The 17,854-nt window shown below is 38.8% G+C and overlaps 1 protein-coding gene and 1 long non-coding RNA gene across 14 annotated transcripts in view; one reads left to right on the forward strand and one right to left on the reverse strand.

The window, feature by feature from the left end:
* Positions 1 to 17,854, reverse strand: part of STAT4 (signal transducer and activator of transcription 4) — a 114,195-nt gene that overhangs the window by 84,153 nt on the left and 12,188 nt on the right. For 8 of the 12 annotated variants that reach the window (XM_042949500.1, XM_042949491.1, XM_042949489.1 and 5 more), the window contains 2 exons: positions 4,179 to 4,307; positions 2,741 to 2,885 (listed from right to left, as the gene is read on the reverse strand). In XM_042949500.1, the coding sequence (XP_042805434.1) occupies positions 2,741 to 2,885; positions 4,179 to 4,306 (273 nt within the window). In that variant the 5' untranslated portion in view covers position 4,307. The other 4 variants (XM_042949495.1, XM_042949498.1, XM_042949497.1 and 1 more) reach the window with 4 other exon arrangements.
* Positions 7,456 to 17,854, forward strand: part of LOC122226407 — a 29,384-nt gene continuing 18,985 nt past the window's right edge. The window contains exons 1-4 of one of the 2 annotated variants that reach the window (XR_006205615.1): positions 7,456 to 7,819; positions 8,344 to 8,395; positions 13,261 to 13,398; positions 14,312 to 14,417. This is a non-coding gene — a long non-coding RNA (uncharacterized LOC122226407). The remainder of the gene's footprint in view (positions 7,820 to 8,343; positions 8,396 to 13,260; positions 13,399 to 14,311; positions 14,418 to 17,854) is intronic. The other variant, XR_006205614.1, reaches the window with a different exon arrangement.

A 17,854-nucleotide genomic window follows, 5' to 3' on the forward strand; every position in this document is an offset into this window, starting at 1 on the left:
TCAGCTGCTCTGTAAAGAACTAAAATAAATCTGCCTTATACTTGTTTAATTCTCCTGGAACTGTATCATCTGTGCTTTTTTGCTATAATTGTTTAAACGGATTGTATTTGAAATATCAGAGGATGAAAATGTTCAAACCAGATAAGCACAGTGTCAACAGTGTTTTGATAGGAGGTTTTTTTCTCTTTTAATTCTTGGGGAAGCAGGGGATATTGTTCTCTCAAAAAGACTTGTCAAAAACAAAAACAAAAAAGAAACCATAGTGGGAATGTGATACATTAGAAAGAAACATTAAATGCAGGTTTAAGTCTACAACCATAGTTGACAATGTTCTTTATTGCTATTTTTTACTGTATTCTGAATTAATGCAAATACCCAATAAGTATCACTTGTAAAAGGAAGGAAAGAGCAAGTGTTTTGTCAATTCAAAATATCTTAACCAACCCAACTGTTTTTTGAGTTCCTAGTTTGTAGTAGAACCACAGTGGGTACCAGAGGGAGAAGAGAGGCCAAAAAAGGAGGTCAGGCTTTTACTTCAAAGAGCTTGTGACCTGCTTAGACACATCCAGCACAGAAGAGATGCTGGTTATCTTGCCACCTGTGCTCCATGAAGGATGAGAATAAGGGCTAAGGTGGTGAAGATTTCCTTGGTGCACTGGGACATCCATAGGTCCTCCAGGAACCACTGGAAACTGGGCTGCAGTAAGAGGGATGGTTTTGCATTCCTGGCCATGGTATAGTCATGAGCGAAGGCTCTGAGTCTTTTGAGAGTGAGTTTGGTGTGTTTAGGAACAAGGAGAAGATTTATTCTTCTGAGACAGGAATGTTGAGGAGCTTGGAGCAGTTTGTTGGGAAGGGTCTACAGAGAGAAGATGCTGGAAGGCCAGTGACATACGCAGAAGAGTTTGTGCTTGAGTCGAAATGTGAACGGGAGTTATTGCAGGTTCTTGAATTCCCTCGAAATCTTATCTCCACCCTCCAAAAAAGATGGCCTTTAAATTTACTCTTCATTTATGCTAAGAAAATCCTGTTCTTTTTCTACCAACAACAAAAATCCTTTATTGGAAGCCTATTTATTTTGCCAGAATAAAAACTCCCATATTCTTTACAATCCCAAAAAGTAAATAAAGATCATACTCATTTACATGAAAAGATGTGAGAATTCAGAAAGATTAAGTGATTGCCCAAGGTCACATTTTGAGAATTTCAAATTTCAGAATTTCCAAAGACCATGCCTCAACCATTTTATCCATCTATGTCCCTCTAGCAAAGTGACCTGTAGGACCTTTGCTTCTAGACCAGATAAATGTTATCGATACACACACACACACACACACACACACACACACACTACACATACACATTTTGATTTTAGGCTTTAGGGGTCACTCTGTCACAACTGCTCAACAGTGCCACTGCAGTGCAAAAGCAGCCATAGTCGATATGTAAATGAATGAGCATGGCTATTTCCACTAAAATATAAAAATTTGAATTTCACAGAATTTCCATGTCACAAACTTATTAATATTTTTAATTCTTTGTCAACCACTTAAAAATGTAACAACCATTCTTAGTCATGGGCTCTCCAAAGAAGCAGTGACCACATTTGACTTGTGGGTAATGGTATGCCCACCTCTGTTTTAGGCTTATTGATTACAGCACTAAGCTAATGAAGCCAAGGTTAACTGTCTTATCTCTGTAAGAGATTGTTTGCTTTATGCTGTGGCAAATCCTGTTTTGTTGGCAACAAGCTATTTTCCTACCTAGGTCGAGTGTCTTGCAAATTTGTAGGGCATTACAAGGGCAAAATTGGCTCAGTGCAATCCAAACAATAGGAAAAACAATGTATATGCCCTTCCTACAAGCGTTAATAACTTCCAGCACATTTTTCTTATAGCCTAGATGAAATTTTCTAAAAACGTATTCATCGGAACTTTGGGATTTTAAGAATGCCTCACTGAAAAACGGCACATGCATTTTTCATGTTGTTTAATACATTGTATAGACACTCAGGAAATATTACAGCAGTTCACATTAAGAGTTTGTTATGTGTGTTAGCACCTCTGGGTTTAACTCACTATTAGCCTGCCTTTAATTCTTTAGATCCCTGTTTCACTCCCTTCATTCATTCATACCTTTAATCAACAAATAGTACACACCTGCTATATATCCAGTCTTGTGATGGGCACTGGGAATTCAAAGGTGAATACTAAACTCCACAGTTTTGGGGAGAAGACAAACACATATTTGCCTGGGTGAGCCTTTGGAGAGCTAGAGGCTAGAAAGCCAGAGATAGGGGTTAGAGAGTACCAAGGAATGCTTTTGGAGGAGGTGAGATTTGAACCAAATCTGAAAAGATACATACAACCACGATACCTCTATCTATAAATGAGAACAATACTAACTAAATTGTTACATAAGAGAGAAAGGCAAGGGAGGACTGGGGGAGAGCCATGAACCTATTGTCTTTCAAATCCTTGTTCCGGGGAGTGTCAAATTTGAACATAACTAGTAAATAGTCACATGCGAATCACACACACCCTCCCACTTATAGTGTATTTCAGATTCAGAATTTCATGAAAAACACACGTTAGTTAAAATGTAAAATGGTAAGAGAATTCAAATTTTCCCTCTTAAATCTGAATTGAAAATAATATTATAAGGGTACATATATTTTTTTTTAGCTGAATTTAAGACACAGAAATCCAAATATTTTTGAAAAAGTAGAATGCATTCTCACCTGGAGGACTTTCCTAATTCTTTTTAGATTGTGTATCAAGAGCAGATTTTTCTCTTTGGAAACGCGACCTAACTGTTCATCCAGTTGTATTAACAAGTTTTGAAGAAGAATTGTTGCCATGGTTTCATTGTTGGAAGCCGCCTCCCTAAAAAACAAAAGTGTTATTAGTCAGCAGGAAACAACGTCCAGTAAAATGTCTACTTCTTTACCATACTAGTTTTAAAGAGAGATAAATGTATTCCACAGTGATAAGCATTTAAAAGCTTTTAAAACTTAAATTTTACACATCCAAGTATACTCAACGTCACTAATCATTGGGAGATGCAAATCAAAATGTGAGCTACCATTTCATACCTATTAAATGGATGGCTATTATTGGAAACCCAAAATAACAAGTGTTGGTGGGGATGTGGAGAAACTGGGGCCCTTGCACATTGCTGGTGGAAATGGAAAACAGGATGGAGATTTTTCAAAACATAAGCATAAATTATATACAGCAATTCCGCTTCTGGGTAGATACCCAAAAGAATTGAAAGCAGGAATTTGAACGGATATTTGTACATCAGTGTTTGCATCAGCTTTAGCCACAATAGCCAAAAGGTAGAAACGACTCAAATGTTGGTTGACAGATGAATAACCCAACAAAATGTGGCTTATATATACAATAGAATGTTATTCAGCCTTAAAAAGAGAAGGAAATTCTGATATATGCTACATGAATGAACCTTGAAAAAACATGTGACATGACATACATCAGCCACGAAAGGACAAATATTGTGCAATTACACTTACATAAAGTACCTAGAGTAGTATATTCAGAGAGACAGAAAATAGAATGGTGGTTGATAAGTCTGGGCTACAGAGAATGAAGAGTAGTTGTTTAATGAGGACAGAGTTTCAGTTAGGGAAGATGAAAAAGTTCTGGAGATGGATGGTGGTGATTGTTGTACAGCCACATAAGTATACCGAATGCCACAAAATTGTATACCTACAAATGGTTAAAATGGTAAATGTCATGTATATTTTCTCACAATAAAAAAGAGAACTATTCAAAGCAAAAAAAAAAAAATAACTGTACAAGGTAAACAGAGCTTTAAAGAATGATTGTAAAACATAATAAAAAACAATTATTTACATTGAGTCTGTGTTGAAAATTGATGTAAACAATAGTTTTATTCCTTGGCCGTTTAATAGTTAGGAATTACTGGGATTGGGCTTACCAAAAAACCCAATGCACTAGAAGCATTAAATTTTCATCTACAACAGATGAAACCAGAAAAGATGATGATTTTCTTCCTCAGAGGAAGCTTTCCAAATCCTTGATGAAAAATATGCATCTACTCAGTCAAAAAAAGATCATAGAGTAAATCCACATGGATAGAGCATAAGGCATTTGTATATCAACCTCTAGGGAAAATACAATAATGTTTGGTCCTACCAGTCTTGATTTTCAATCCACTGAGCCAACAGATGTCGAATTTCCATAGGAAAGTTGTCATCGTAGAATTGATCTACTTGCTCCAAAAATTTGATTTCTAATTGTTGGACTTGATTCCACTGAGACATGCTATAAATGAAGGGTAAAATTAAAGTTTACAAATGTTAGTAACTGTGGTACATGTGTTTTTTTCCCCTTAGATTTCAGACAAAGACGATGTTGTCCATTAGTTAAGTAACCGGTGAAAAAATTTTCTTTCATAGTCACCTTATTTAAGAAAACAGTAAAGAGAAAATGCTTTCAATCCAAAGATAAAAGCAATTCTCAGCTTTTTCCCAAGTCATCCCTAATGCACGGAACATGATTCTTTCTCTTTTCCCAAACCATGTCCTGCTTTGCTCTAACAGGAACTCCAGAACTTTCTCCAGAAAGATTTCATTCCCTGTCAACACTCCTCACCTTACCCCCATTCTGTCCTGCAAATCTGTGTTCTCAGCAAGCTCACTTGATCCCTCTGCACTCTTGACTTTGAGCAGCCTGAGGCAAATAACATACTTAACTGCACCTTCAAAGACCTTCTTAGGGCTTTCTACATGAGGAGTACCCAATAAAAGCTTCCTGCGTGTCGAGCTGCCCAGTCCTTTTTCTTTTATTTCAGATTTGTCTGGCTTCCAGAGTCAGCTTCCTATTCCCAGACTTCTGATCAAATTTGGTCTTAGCTTTTATGAAGAGCTTCATGTATGCATTTTCATGGGCTCTAATTCTTCCAGTTCAAAATATCTGTGAACCAATGCATATTTATATTTCTCTGTTTGATGATACACTATGAATGGGCAGAGCTTTTAAGGTCTACTTTTAATTCACCTCTGATGTACCACTGACAGTGGTTAAACCCTCAGGTTGTTTAAGGAGGAAGAAACCACACTTGAGATGTATGTGGCAGCCCGTCACAAAACAAAAGTATGTTTCCCTTTGTTATCCTACGCTGGCCAGTTTAGAAGCTTTAGACATTTCCTAACTCAGGGAGATTAATATGACGTCTTGAAGTTATAGTACTTTACTTGCTCCAAAGTCAAAAGTTCTGATTGTTTTATCGGCAATTTTAGATCAAGGAACAAAACTTTTACATGATTAACCACCATAATATTTCGGCCTATCTTGTAGGTAAGTTTTCCTTTTGCTCACCGAAGGTCACAATAATAAATTTCATGTATTTCATACACATATTCCTCAGGTTTCAAATGGAACAATTCAAATTCAGATTCCCTGATCTAAATGTATAGAAGAATGTTTTTCTAAAAGAAACTGGCAAAAGAAATAATGTTTTATTTTCATATCACTTTGTGTCTTGAAGACCTTTACACGCACAATTGTAGGCACGTTGTGGGGGCTCAGTAAGTGCTTGTTAAATGCAGAGTGAATGGCAATCCTGATTTTGTCATGAATAGGGAAGGTGGATAGTAAGTTTGACCCCAACTTTAAAAATGACAAACATCTGAGGAACAAGTAGGCAAAATGACCCCTGCCTAAGATGCACAGCTCCTAAGGACGGATCTGAGGTTGTCTTTGCAGATGCTGGGCATATATACACACACCACACAAAACTGGGATGTTTGGTCCCATGCCACAGTGCCATTGTCCTGCTACATCCCTGTTTTATTCTAGTTAATGGTGAGAGCACAGGAGCTGAAAATGCCATTACAATCTGTTTTCTAACTAAGAATTAACTGGACTGAACTGACCCCAAAGTCAGAAAAATTACTCCTAGGACCCGGGTCCACCTTCCTGAGAGCTGAACTTAAGGGTTCAGCTGAACCTGAAGGGCTGAAGAAGGGAAGGATAAGGTGTGTGGTCCGAGGACCCTCTTCTCTGTTGCAGCCTCTAGAAATGCCTTTACTCATTCTCCCCTCCTTTGCTTTCACTCTCTAAGCGCTAAGTCTCCCATCACAAGAAAACTATAGAACATTTCTTTTGAAAACTGAGCGCCTCTCGATTCTCTTGAATGTCTGGCCCTAGATAAAGGGGCATTTTGTCGCGCTGTCTGGGGGCTAATAGTGCCACGCTGGCTCCGTGACACATAGCTTGCAAAGGAGATGACATGTCCGAAAATACCCCCTCTCATCAAAGCCACAGCCACTGGCCAGCCTAGCTCCAGACTTTTCTCTGAAACCCGTGTACTCAGTCTAATGTCAGACATTATAGCTCAGAGAAGCTGGTTAAGAAAGAGAAGGGGGGCTCACTTTCAGCACTCCGCGAGGACACACCTCCGCATCAGCCACCACGGTCCCTCCCGCCGTGCAGATGTGCGGGCTGAGCTCCCGAGTCTCGCGCACAGACCTGCGCGGGAGCGCATCTTTGCCTCGTGGAGTCGGACGCTGTTCAGAAGAACCCATCCTCACACCAGTTAAAGTGAAGTGAACTGTCACACCACCAAGTGCACAGCCCCGGCGGCATTCTGCATAAGCATTTCCTGACCCGCGCTCCTCCGGAGAAGCAACTCCAAGGTGCGATCTGCCTACTTACCTGGCTCTCTCAGCCCAGGCCCCAGGCGGTGCCAAAGTCCAAAGTCAGAATCGCCCCTCACAGTCCCCAGGACAAAGCCGCTGACGCCATTGTCAGTAGGGGATTTGCATTTCTCCTCCCACTTGAGGCTTTCCTGTGCGTCAGTGGTAGAGTCTCTGGGACTTTACTTGAGTCGGTTCCCACCCACTCTCTATTCTAGAAATGCTAAAGAACAGAAACAATCAAGCTGGAGCCCCTCTGTAGGGCGCCTTCTCTTTATCTCCCCCCCCCCCCACCCCTCCCCTGCCCGCCATCATTCCTGCGACTGCAGGTGGTCTGAGGGTGTCGGGAGGTGAGTGAGTAGGTGGAGTTACGCGCAATCATTTTCCTCAGGGGGGTCCCATACATCTGAGACCCCTGCAGACTTCTCTGGAGCTAAATTCCTGGCTTCCTGGCTTCCTCCTTTGAGGCTCCACACTCACCCTGGTGAGCCAGCCCCTGGGATGGAAGGGGTGCCAGGACCGAAATATCAAACTCCTAGACTTCACTGTGCTCCAATTCCAGCAGGGTCTGCTCACTAGGAAGAAGACAACCTCACCCAAAGGTTTGGGCCAGCTCCTGTGTGGGCCACTCATGCCCGCCGTCACTAGTCCAGGATTCTCCTTCCCACTTGCCAGGTAGCCCTGTTCCTGGTCACCGTGGTATGCTTTTCTCCCTTTGTGACATGGGCCTATTCTAGAATCACAGAGCTGGAGGGAGCTTTGGTCTCATCTGATTCTAACACCTCTTTCATATCTGGAGAGACTGAGGCCCAGAGAGGTGACAGGAGTTATTCAATGAGTTAGCTTCTGAGCCTGGATAAGAGGCCAGGGGTTCCATTCCCTCCTTGGTGGTCTTTTTATTTCATCTTCTCCAGGCTAGATGGTAACCCTCAGCACACACGAGTTCTATGAACGTTCAGGCAAATAAAGACAGAAATAAAGGAAGATAGACCGAACAAGGCAGAAAGAATGACTCGGTTTGCTTACGCCTGAGCCTACAGCAATACACCAAAGTAAAAGGCCTGCTTCCTCACTCCTGGACCAGCCATCACACATGTGCACTGCCCCAGATGCTCCTCTCCCAGGTGACATTATCAGGTGCTTTAAATTCACTGCCCCTCTCCCTCCCTCATACAGAAAAAGTCAGTCAACTCCAAAGTCATACTCTCTACATCACTCTACTCTGATCAGGTAGGCCTGGTCTTGGCTGCTTGCTTCCTGGGCAGTTTCTGGGAGCTTCTACTACTCTGTCTGCACCCGAAGAAAGTGCCTAATTGAGGGTATTCCAATAAGCGAAGGAGCAAAGTCTGGTTTGCTCTGGGGAAGCAGTCACTGCCTTTAGGAAAAAGTCCAAATTCTTGGTACTCGAAGTGCTGTACAGTTTGGTCCCAACCTATCCGGAAACTCCCCTCCCCCTCCTCCTCCCCCTACTCCCTACCCAGAAGCCTGAGATCTGAGGCAGACTAGTCTGTTCTGCTCCCTAGATTAACCTCTCCTATTTCTGTATTGATTCAGCGTTGATTCTCCTTTCAATGGCAGCTTCCTCCCCCAATTTGTGTAAATTTTTAAACATTTAATTTTAATTCCAGTGTAATTAACATACAGTGTTATATTACTTTCAGGTGTTCCATAAAGCAATTCGGTGAGTCCATATATTACTCAGTGCTCATCAAGGTAAGTGTGCTTCCAACCCCTTTACCTATTCACACATCCCCGCACCCACCTCCCCTCTGGGAACCATCAACTTATTGTCTATAGTTGAGAGTCTGTTTTTTGGTTTGTCCTTTTTTTTTTTTTTTCTTATTTTTTTTAAGATCCTGTCCCTGGTAAAGATTTCACTGTTGACTCCATCTCACAGCCGTTTTCCCTTGCTCTGAATTCTCATCACACTTCTCATACAAACTAGCACTTTCCAAGAAAAAAATGAAATGCAAGCCACGTGTTTAAATTTTCTAGTAGCCACATTGAAAAAGGTAAAAGGAACAGGCAAAATTAATTTCAAGCATGTAAATAATCCAATAATACAGAATATCAACATTTTTCAATATAAAAATATTAATGAGATACTTTGCATTCCTTATTTCATACTAAATCTCCAAAGTCTGGTGTGCAATTGACATTTTCAGGAAATCTCCATTTGGACAAGGCACACTTCAAGTGCTAGTCTCCATTTGGATAGCCTCATGTGGCTAGCGGCTACCCTATTGGACAGCGCAGATCTAGACCACTCATTTAACACTTTTCACTTCCTGCCTTTTACTGTTAGTCATACTGGTTTTGTGTGTCTTTATTCAACTGTTGAGTGCCTGCTATACAAAACAGACTTTGTTCTCTTCTTCCTTTTAAGGACCTCACTCCAGGACTCCCTCAGCAGTTTTCAAACTGATCTTATGACACACTTATCCTCTTAAAATTGTTGACAACTCCAAAGAATTTCGGTGTTATTATTATGTATTAAATTCCTATTTACTGTATTAAAATTTAACCTGAGAACAAAATTAAAATGTTTATTCGTGGGAAATAAACCTATTATGTGTTAAACTTTTTTAAATATTTATTTATTTATTTATTTATTTATTTATTTAGATTGGGGGAAGGGCAGAGAAAGAGGGAGAGAGAGAATCCCAAACAGGCTCTATGCAGTCAGCGCAGAGCCAGATGTGTGTCTCCATCCCATGAACCATGAGACCATGACCTGAGCTGAAAACAAGAGTCAGACTCTTAACTGACTGAGCCACCCAGGCCCCTGTGTTAAACGTTTTTAAAATTAAAAACAAGTATATTTCCAATATAAAAAAAAATTAGTGAGGGGGCACCTGGCTGGCTCGGTCAGTGGAGCATGCAATTTGTTGATCTCGGGGTTGTGTGTTTGAGCCCCATATTCGGTGTAGAGATTACTTAAAATTAAATCTTTAAGGGATCCCTGGGTGGTTCAGTCATTGAGCATCTGACTTCAACTCAGGTCATGATTTCACAGTTCATGAGTTCGAGCCCTACATCTGGCTCACTGCTGTCAGCTCGGAGCCTGCTTCGGATCCTCTGTCCCCCCCGTCAGCCTTTCCCCTGCTTGTTCTGTCTCTCTCTCTCTCAAAATAAAATAAGCATTTAAAAATATTTAAAAAAAATAAAATCTTTCAAAAATTAGTGAGAATGAGTGGCATTGATTTACATTTTGAAAATCTGTAATGTATGGCTTGAGAAAAGACAGCTGGATTCTTATATCTGCTTTTGCATTTTATCTTTTGCAAGATATTGTTTTGGTTGATGTATTTGAAGAAAAACTGGACTCGCACAGTTATGTAATTGGAAAAGGAACAGCATTTTAATAGCCTTTTCAGATAAGGTGGATATCCTTCTTTGATGCCACAAAACTCAACAAGTGGTAATTTTTTAAGGATTGGTTGCACTGTGGGATGTGAAACTCTATCAACCAACTTTACATATACTGTTACGTGAAAATCTGTTAATATATCTTCTAGTTCAAATAGAACTTTACTCACACATGATTTTGTAATATCACACATTAGTTATTTGGAAAACATGAGTCCACTAAATTACACATCCTGTAAATGCTGACACACTTCATCATACAAATCAAAATCATATTAGCTAATACCACCACTGATCTCATTAGAAAAGTATTTATTTTTGAGGGAGAGAGAGAAAGCACGCGCCTGTGCATGCACAAGTAGGGGAAGGGCAGAGAGAGAGAGAGAGGGAACACAGAATCCAAAGCAGGTTACAGGCTCCGAACCCGTAAACTGTGGGATCGTGACCTGAGCTGAAGTCGGATGCTCAACCGACTGAGCCACCCAGGTGCCCCTGGAAAGGTATTTTTAAGTATTGGGAAGTTGTAAGGTTCATAGCAAGGATACAAGTTTTCCAAATTCTAGTTTTTGCTTGAGAACTCTAATTTTATTATTGGAAACAGACATTGCCAATTGTTTTCCCTGAAATGACGGTCACACTTTGTTCATTTTCAGGATAATGTGTTCCAAATACCCTAGTTTGAACAACCACTTGTCAAGTCATTCTTCCAAGTAGAAATGATGTTCTATGACAATCACACAAGTGCTTTGCCTTGAGACGATCATCATGCCTTAACATGTGTACTTCTCATTCTATGACAGAATATTAAGGAGACATTAATTTAAAATTTAATAAAATTAATTTTCCCACTTTACTGAGAACATTATTAAGTCAAACTGGTATTTAAACATTTTTAAGTGTTTGGTGCTAAAGAGTACAATGACTTCTAGAATAATACGGCATCACTGCCTTGGTTCATGCTAAGGCACTGGCATTACCCACCATTGCTTTGGTACCATCAGTGCCAATGTCAACAGAGTGAAAAAGTAAAACATTATTGTTATAAAAAGTTTTATTTTCAGATTTCCTTAAAAAAAAAAAAAGTCTTAGGACCTACGCCCGGGAGTCCACAAGACAACATTTTTGAAACCTCTCCTCTGCCCACCATATCCTATCTACCATCGTCAGTTTACCCAGTAGTATATTATGAGGGAATCTGCCCAAATGAACGCTTTATTTCTTGGTTAAAGCATCTGCCTTAAACCTCTGTTTGCCTTCCTGTTTCATGAACTGAGCCAGGCTTCTGAGAACAGATTCTTGATGTCTACTTCTTTCTTAGAATCAAGTCTAAATAGCCACGTCACAGTATTTTGGCCCTACATCTACCCTGGCTTCATCATTCCCAGAGAGCCGGGGAAGAGAAAGAAAACCAAACAAAAGCACCCTAAAGTGAAATCCCTAGTTTACCAAACTCAAAGGCCACCACAGATTCCACTCCCCCATATAATTGATGCCTCAATTGTCCTACTTAGAAGCCCCACTTCTAATTTTTTTCTTGCCCCATCTTAACAGGGAGATATCAGATTATACACTTGCAGAAAAATAGATTCTAGTTCTGATTGTGCCACTTCCGAGCTGTACAAAGTCAGATCAGCTACCTAATGTCTCTGAGCCCGAAACTCTCTGTAAAAATGGGGATATTATATCCCACATGGAATTGCTGGGAAGATTCAAAGATCTAATAGAAGGAATGAGATGAGAGAAAACACTCAACAATAGCTACTATTAATAGAATAATAATAACCAAGTTGTGAGGAACTTCGAAAGTTATTAGGTTAAGCCTCCTCCTTCCCTTCTCTCCTACTGTATAGATGGGGTTTCAAATGGAGATGAAGAGAGATCAGGTGAGGTGGGCAGGTTCACATGCGTGTATCAGAGTCAGAGAGAATTCAGCCAGTTCTTCTTGACTGCTTTTTCTACTATGTCTAAGTAGAGCTGCTTGTTTAGGAGTTAGCAAGAGAAGAGAAGGGGTTATCACTGTCCCTGCTGCAAGTTATAACCCAGATCCACCTTCTCCCAATTTTTGTACAAAGAATAAAACATTTGTTGGTTTTCATTTTTGTGGAAGCACCTTCCCTGTCCTGCCCAAGCTTCTCTAACGTGTCCTAGAAAACCAGTGTGAGTTAGAGTTTGATGTTGGAGAGAGGGCACATGGGCATACAGAAGGACATACTGAGTCTTCAAATGAGTGGTACAGCAAAGATAACTGGGACAAGGCAGTCTGGTGTGTATCTTACCAGCTCATCTGTATGCAGTTTCCTCAAGCTCCATCAGAATAGGGACAATGTCTCTCATACAAAAGACTTTAAATACCTACCTTCTTAGTTTGCTCAAGTCCAGTTTCCAATGACTGTGCTCCCTCTACTGCCATCTCAGGAGCATTACAATTTATAAAGGACAACATTCTTTCCAATAATAATAGGACTTTTTCAGCTATAACTGCATGCAAGACAAAGTGCTGAGATTTACATGCATAATTTACCCAATTGTCAAATGCCCCATAGTATTAAGTATCATTCTTATTTCCAATTGACAAAGAAATTAGGCTTAATGAGGCTCAAGGACCTGGTCAACGGTAATCAGATGGTAAGGTGCGGGTTCTGGAGTCAAACTTAGGACTCTCTGGCTCCAGAAACATTTGTGACCATTTGTCTTTGCTAAAAATCTTACCTGCTCGTACAAGAAAAGTAATAAATTTCTCAGAAACCTATTGAGGAAGTTAGTTGAAGGATCTAAACACAAGTTCCAAAATAGAGAGGCTCATTGTAAAGGCTATTAATTAAAGGTGAGGCATATTCTCTGATTTTCCAGCTTTCCCTGGGAACATATGGACAGTTAGCCATGCATTTAAAAGTCCTGGGTGTGTCAGGATGGTGGCCACATTGCCAACAGAGTTCCAAATCGTTTAGCAAATTATGTGGCTCTATAACATCTTGTTTCTATTGTACATAAGGTGACTGTTTCTGCTGAGTCACAAATTAGAAAATGAGGTCCAACAGAAGGCTAGGATATTTGAAGTATAGACTTGTCCAAAAAAATTCTATGCTTCTGGTCAGTTAAATAACCCTTAACTGCCCTATTCCATTTAATGTATTTTTCATGTGTTGGTCTTTCTCAGAATTGAATATTTAGAGCATCAGACCTAAATGTAATTTTTCTTTGTATTACAGTGCCTGGCATAGAGCAGCTATTTAAGAAATATTTACTGAACTGACAGAGGGCTGAAGGAGTGCCCCTTTATCTTCGTCGGTCCTGAGGAGGGCTTTTTCAGAAGACTTGCCTTGTCCAGGCACTTCATTCTCACTAAGGTTGTCACTACCCTTGATAGTTATAATAATATCTCACATTTATAGGTTTATAAATGGTTATATAAAGTTTATATGATGATTTGATGTACATCAATTCTGTCTAAACACCAAGTTGAAGAGGGTAGAGGAGGTTATCTTTCCATCTCTCTCTCAAATATTTTAGGGAGAGGACTATCTTTGCTTAGGAAAAGAATTTGGTTAAGCTGCTTGGGATAGTAAGAAAAAGTGAAAAAGACAGCTAAATATGCTCTATTTAAAGACAAATAGAAACTGGGAATGTGGAGCCGATAGCAGAGAAAAGAAGAAAGGAAGGAAAAGAAAAAGATACAAAGGGAGCTTAAGAGGAGGAGAGAGTGGGAGAGAGAAGAAAACATGGCACAAAACTTGCAAAGAATGAAGGGGCTCAGTATAAAATCTCTGCTGGTGCAATCTAATGACATGGCTAATGATTTATATCAAATTACGTTCTGTCTTTGTTGCATACCTCCTCCTCCCTCCTCAGTCTTCAAGAATGACTGGTATGGTTTTTACTGTGGTCATATTGAAGGAAATGAAAGAAAGAAAGGAGTATTAAAAAGTGTGGTATATCTTTCCATTTACATAAGTCTTATTTGGTTTTTTTCATTAATGTTTTGTATAAAAATCCTAAACAGTTTTTGTTAGATTTATATCAAATTACTTTTTATGGCTTTTAAAATTTCAAATTCCAGTTGTTCATTGCAACTAATTTTTGTATACTGACAGTGTATCCTGTGACCTTGCTAAACTCCTCTATTAGTTACAGAATGTTTTTGTAGATTCTTTGGAATTGTCAGCATACACAATCACATTATCTGTGAATAAAGACTGTTTTTTTCCCCTTTGTAATCCGTATGTCCTTTATTTCTTTTTCTTGTCTTATTACCTTATCTAGTTCTTCCAGTGCATTGTCAAATAGGAGTGATGAGAGAAGACATCTTTGACTTGTTCTTGATCTTTGGAGGAAGGCATTCAGTCTCTTACCATTAAGTACATTAACTGTAAGTTTTTCAAATATACCCTTTAATATATTAAGGGTATAAGGTTAAGGAGTTCACTTCTATTCCTTGTTTTTTTTTTTTTGTTTTTGTTTTTTTCTTTTGATAATTTTTATCATGAATGAATGTGGAAATAGAGGGTTTTTTTTTTGCATCTGTTGATATGGCCATATATTTTTTTTCTTGTTTAGTCTGGTAATCTGACGAATTACATTGATTTTCAAATGTTAAACTAGTCTCAGATTCTTGGAATAAACTCCATTTTGTTGTGAGGTATATTCCTTTGTATATATTGCCAGATTTAATTTGCTATTATTTTACAAGGATTTTCAGCTCTATTTTTATGAGATATTGGTCCATAACTTTCTTTTCTTATAATGTCTGTGTTTTATTTCGTTATTAAAGTAATACTGGTCTCAGAATAGGTTAAGAAGTGTTTCCTCCTCTTCAATTTTCTAGAAGAGATTATGTAGAGTTTGTATTATTTCTTCCTTAAATTTGAACCATAGATCATGACCTGAGCTGAAGTTGGATGTTTAACCAACTGAGCCACGCAGGTGTCCCCTATTTCTTACTAAAATTTGAAAGAATTCACCAATAAAACTATGTCTCCCTGGAATTTTCTTAGTGGAAAATTTTTACTCCACAAGTTCAATTTCTTTTTTTCTTATTGAGGTATAGCTGGCATATAGCATTATATTAGTTTCAGGTGTACAACATAATGATTTGATATTTGTATATATTGCTAAATGATCATCACAATAAGTTTGGTTAACATTCATCCCCATGAATAGTTACAATTTTTTTTTCTTGCAATGAGGACTTTTAGGATCTACTCTCTCAATTTCTGTATTAGACATAAAACTGTTCTGGATACCTAGTTTGTATCATTCAAAGAGTTTGTTCATCTGTTATATTTGTAGGCATAAAGTTGTTAAAAATATTCTCTTCTTATTATTTTAATTATGATCTATAGTAATGTCACCTCTCTCAATCCTGATATTGGTAATTTGTATCTTTTCTTTTTTCCAGGACAATCTGACTAGAAGTTTATCAATTTTATTGATCTGAAAAAACAAGCTTCAGGTTTCATTGATTCTCTATATTGCTTTTCTGCTTTCTGCTTCATTGATTTCTGCTCTTGCCTTTATTATTTCCTTCTGCTAACTTTGGTTTCAATTTGCTTTTCTTTTTCGTGTGTCTTAAGGTAGAAGCTTAGGTCATTGATTTTTCTAAGATAAACATATATGTTTCCCCTTTCCCATTGCTTTAGCTGTATCCCACAAATTTTGATATATTATAGTTTAATTCTCAGTCATTTTGTTCAAAATACTTTCTCATTTCCCTGTGATTTCTTCTATGATTTATGCATTTGTTTTGTTTTGCTTTAGATCTGTGTCACTTAGTTTCCAAATATTTGGAGACTTTTCTAGATATCTTTTTATTATTTATTTTAACTTAATTCCATTGTGGTTAGAGAATTTTTTTAATTTGAGTTATTTTAAATTTATTGATTCTTTTCTTAGTGACATAATATGGCCTATCTTGGTCAATGTTTAGGGTTCACTTAAAAGAATGTGTTCTCTGTAGCTGTTGGGAGGAGTGTTCTGTCAATATCAATTAGGTAAAGTTGGTTGATAGTGGTATTCAACTCTTGTATTTCACTCCAGATTTTCAGCCTATTTCTTCAGCTATTATTATCAGAGAAGTGTCAAAATCTTCAGCCATAATTCTACATTTTCCTCCAGTTCTGTCACATTTTGTTTCATGTATTCTGAGGCTTTATGTTTAGGTGTATAAACATTTAGGATTCTCTTGCCCAATTGATGATTTTTCCCTTCATGATTATGAAATGACCCTTTTTATCTGGGATAAATATTTTTTGCTCTGAAGTCGACTTCATTTGATATTTATATATCCACTTCAGCTTTCTTTGATTCATGTCAGAATGGTATATTCGTTTCCAGATATTTTAATGTATTTATTTTATATTCGAAGTGGGCTTCCCATTGGTAGCAAATAATTCGTCTTGCTTTTTTACTCAATTTGACAATTTCCCCGCTCTGCCTGTTGACAGCATGTACTAAGCGCTACGTGAGCTAAGTTGTTCCCCCCACTCCTCTCGAGTGGTTTTATTCCCCTAACTGTGGGTAGTTCCCTCACACACATGCACTGATCAGTAACTGAAGAATCAAGGGGAGTGTTCAGCAGTCTCCTATCTGGTGCTCTGCCCTGTGAATTTTGGCCATCTTGGTCTCCCCAAATTCTCAACTCTGTCTTCTCATCTTGGGAGACTGCCAGGGTCTGTTTGAGTTCCCGCTTTCTGTGTTGCATCCTGGAAACGTTCCCCAGAAAATAAGATGGAGCAGAAAGATGTCTCATTTCTTCACTTCTTCCAGGGATCATTCTCTTGCACTGCTTCTGTTTGCCAATGCCTGAAAACCCATTGTTTCGTATGTGTATTTTTTCTTTTTCTGTTAAGGGAGGAGGATAAACCGACCCCTGGAAGGGCTGCCAGATTTAATAAAACAAGACTCTCAGTTAAATCTGAATGTCAAATCAACAGCAAGTACTTGTTTAGTATATGTATGACCCATAGTTATAGTATAAGTATGCCTGAAATTCAAATTTAATGGGTCTTCTTGGATTTTATCTGGCAACCCTAATCCCTGTTCAATCCATCATGTTCAAAGCAGAAGTCCCCAGATGCTCTTTTAAGTGCCAGAGCTATATACTTGTTTGGAAATCCATTCAATTCAGTATGAAATATTTACTGAACTGCTACGGCGTGCTTATCACAATGAGAATGATTCTAGGTCAGAATCTTCTTGAAGATACATCACATTGGCAGAGAAGACAAAATAAGCATACGAAACTATAAGTGCTCAGTTGACCTACAATACTAAGCACAAATGTCACAGGAGTTCAGAAAAGTTAAAGGCTAAAATGAACCGAAGAAGTCCGAAAATACGGAGATGTGGTTAACAGAAAGAGTGAAAAATTAAAGAATTGTATTCGGTCAGGGGAAAGGGCAAGGATGTTCTACCTGCCTAAAGAAGGTAAGACTGGCAGCCTTCCAGAGAGTGAGGAAAACAACCTGAACAAAAGATGCTTTGGGCAAGTCATGATAAACAAGGTTAATTGGTACCAGGACATTTAGGAACAGTTGTTCTGTTTGTTCATTGCACAAGGGAGCCCGGTTGGGAGGATGAGTGAGGACTGAAGTCTGAACTGCTCCAGTTCCCAGGACATGAGCCTCTATGCAGGGCCTCATCCAATGAGAGAAAGGGACGCTTTTTTCTAATGCTAAGCTGCTCTGTGGGACATTTAAGGTCCTAGGTGGGAACTTCGGTATCTCCCTTCTGAGTAGTCACAGTACGTCTATACCTGTGACCCAGATTCTCCCATGTTGGAATCACTGTGAGGAAAAGTGGGTGGAG

Source organism: Panthera leo, chromosome C1 (genome assembly GCF_018350215.1).
Source record: "Panthera leo isolate Ple1 chromosome C1, P.leo_Ple1_pat1.1, whole genome shotgun sequence".
Taxonomy (NCBI): domain Eukaryota; kingdom Metazoa; phylum Chordata; class Mammalia; order Carnivora; family Felidae; genus Panthera; species Panthera leo.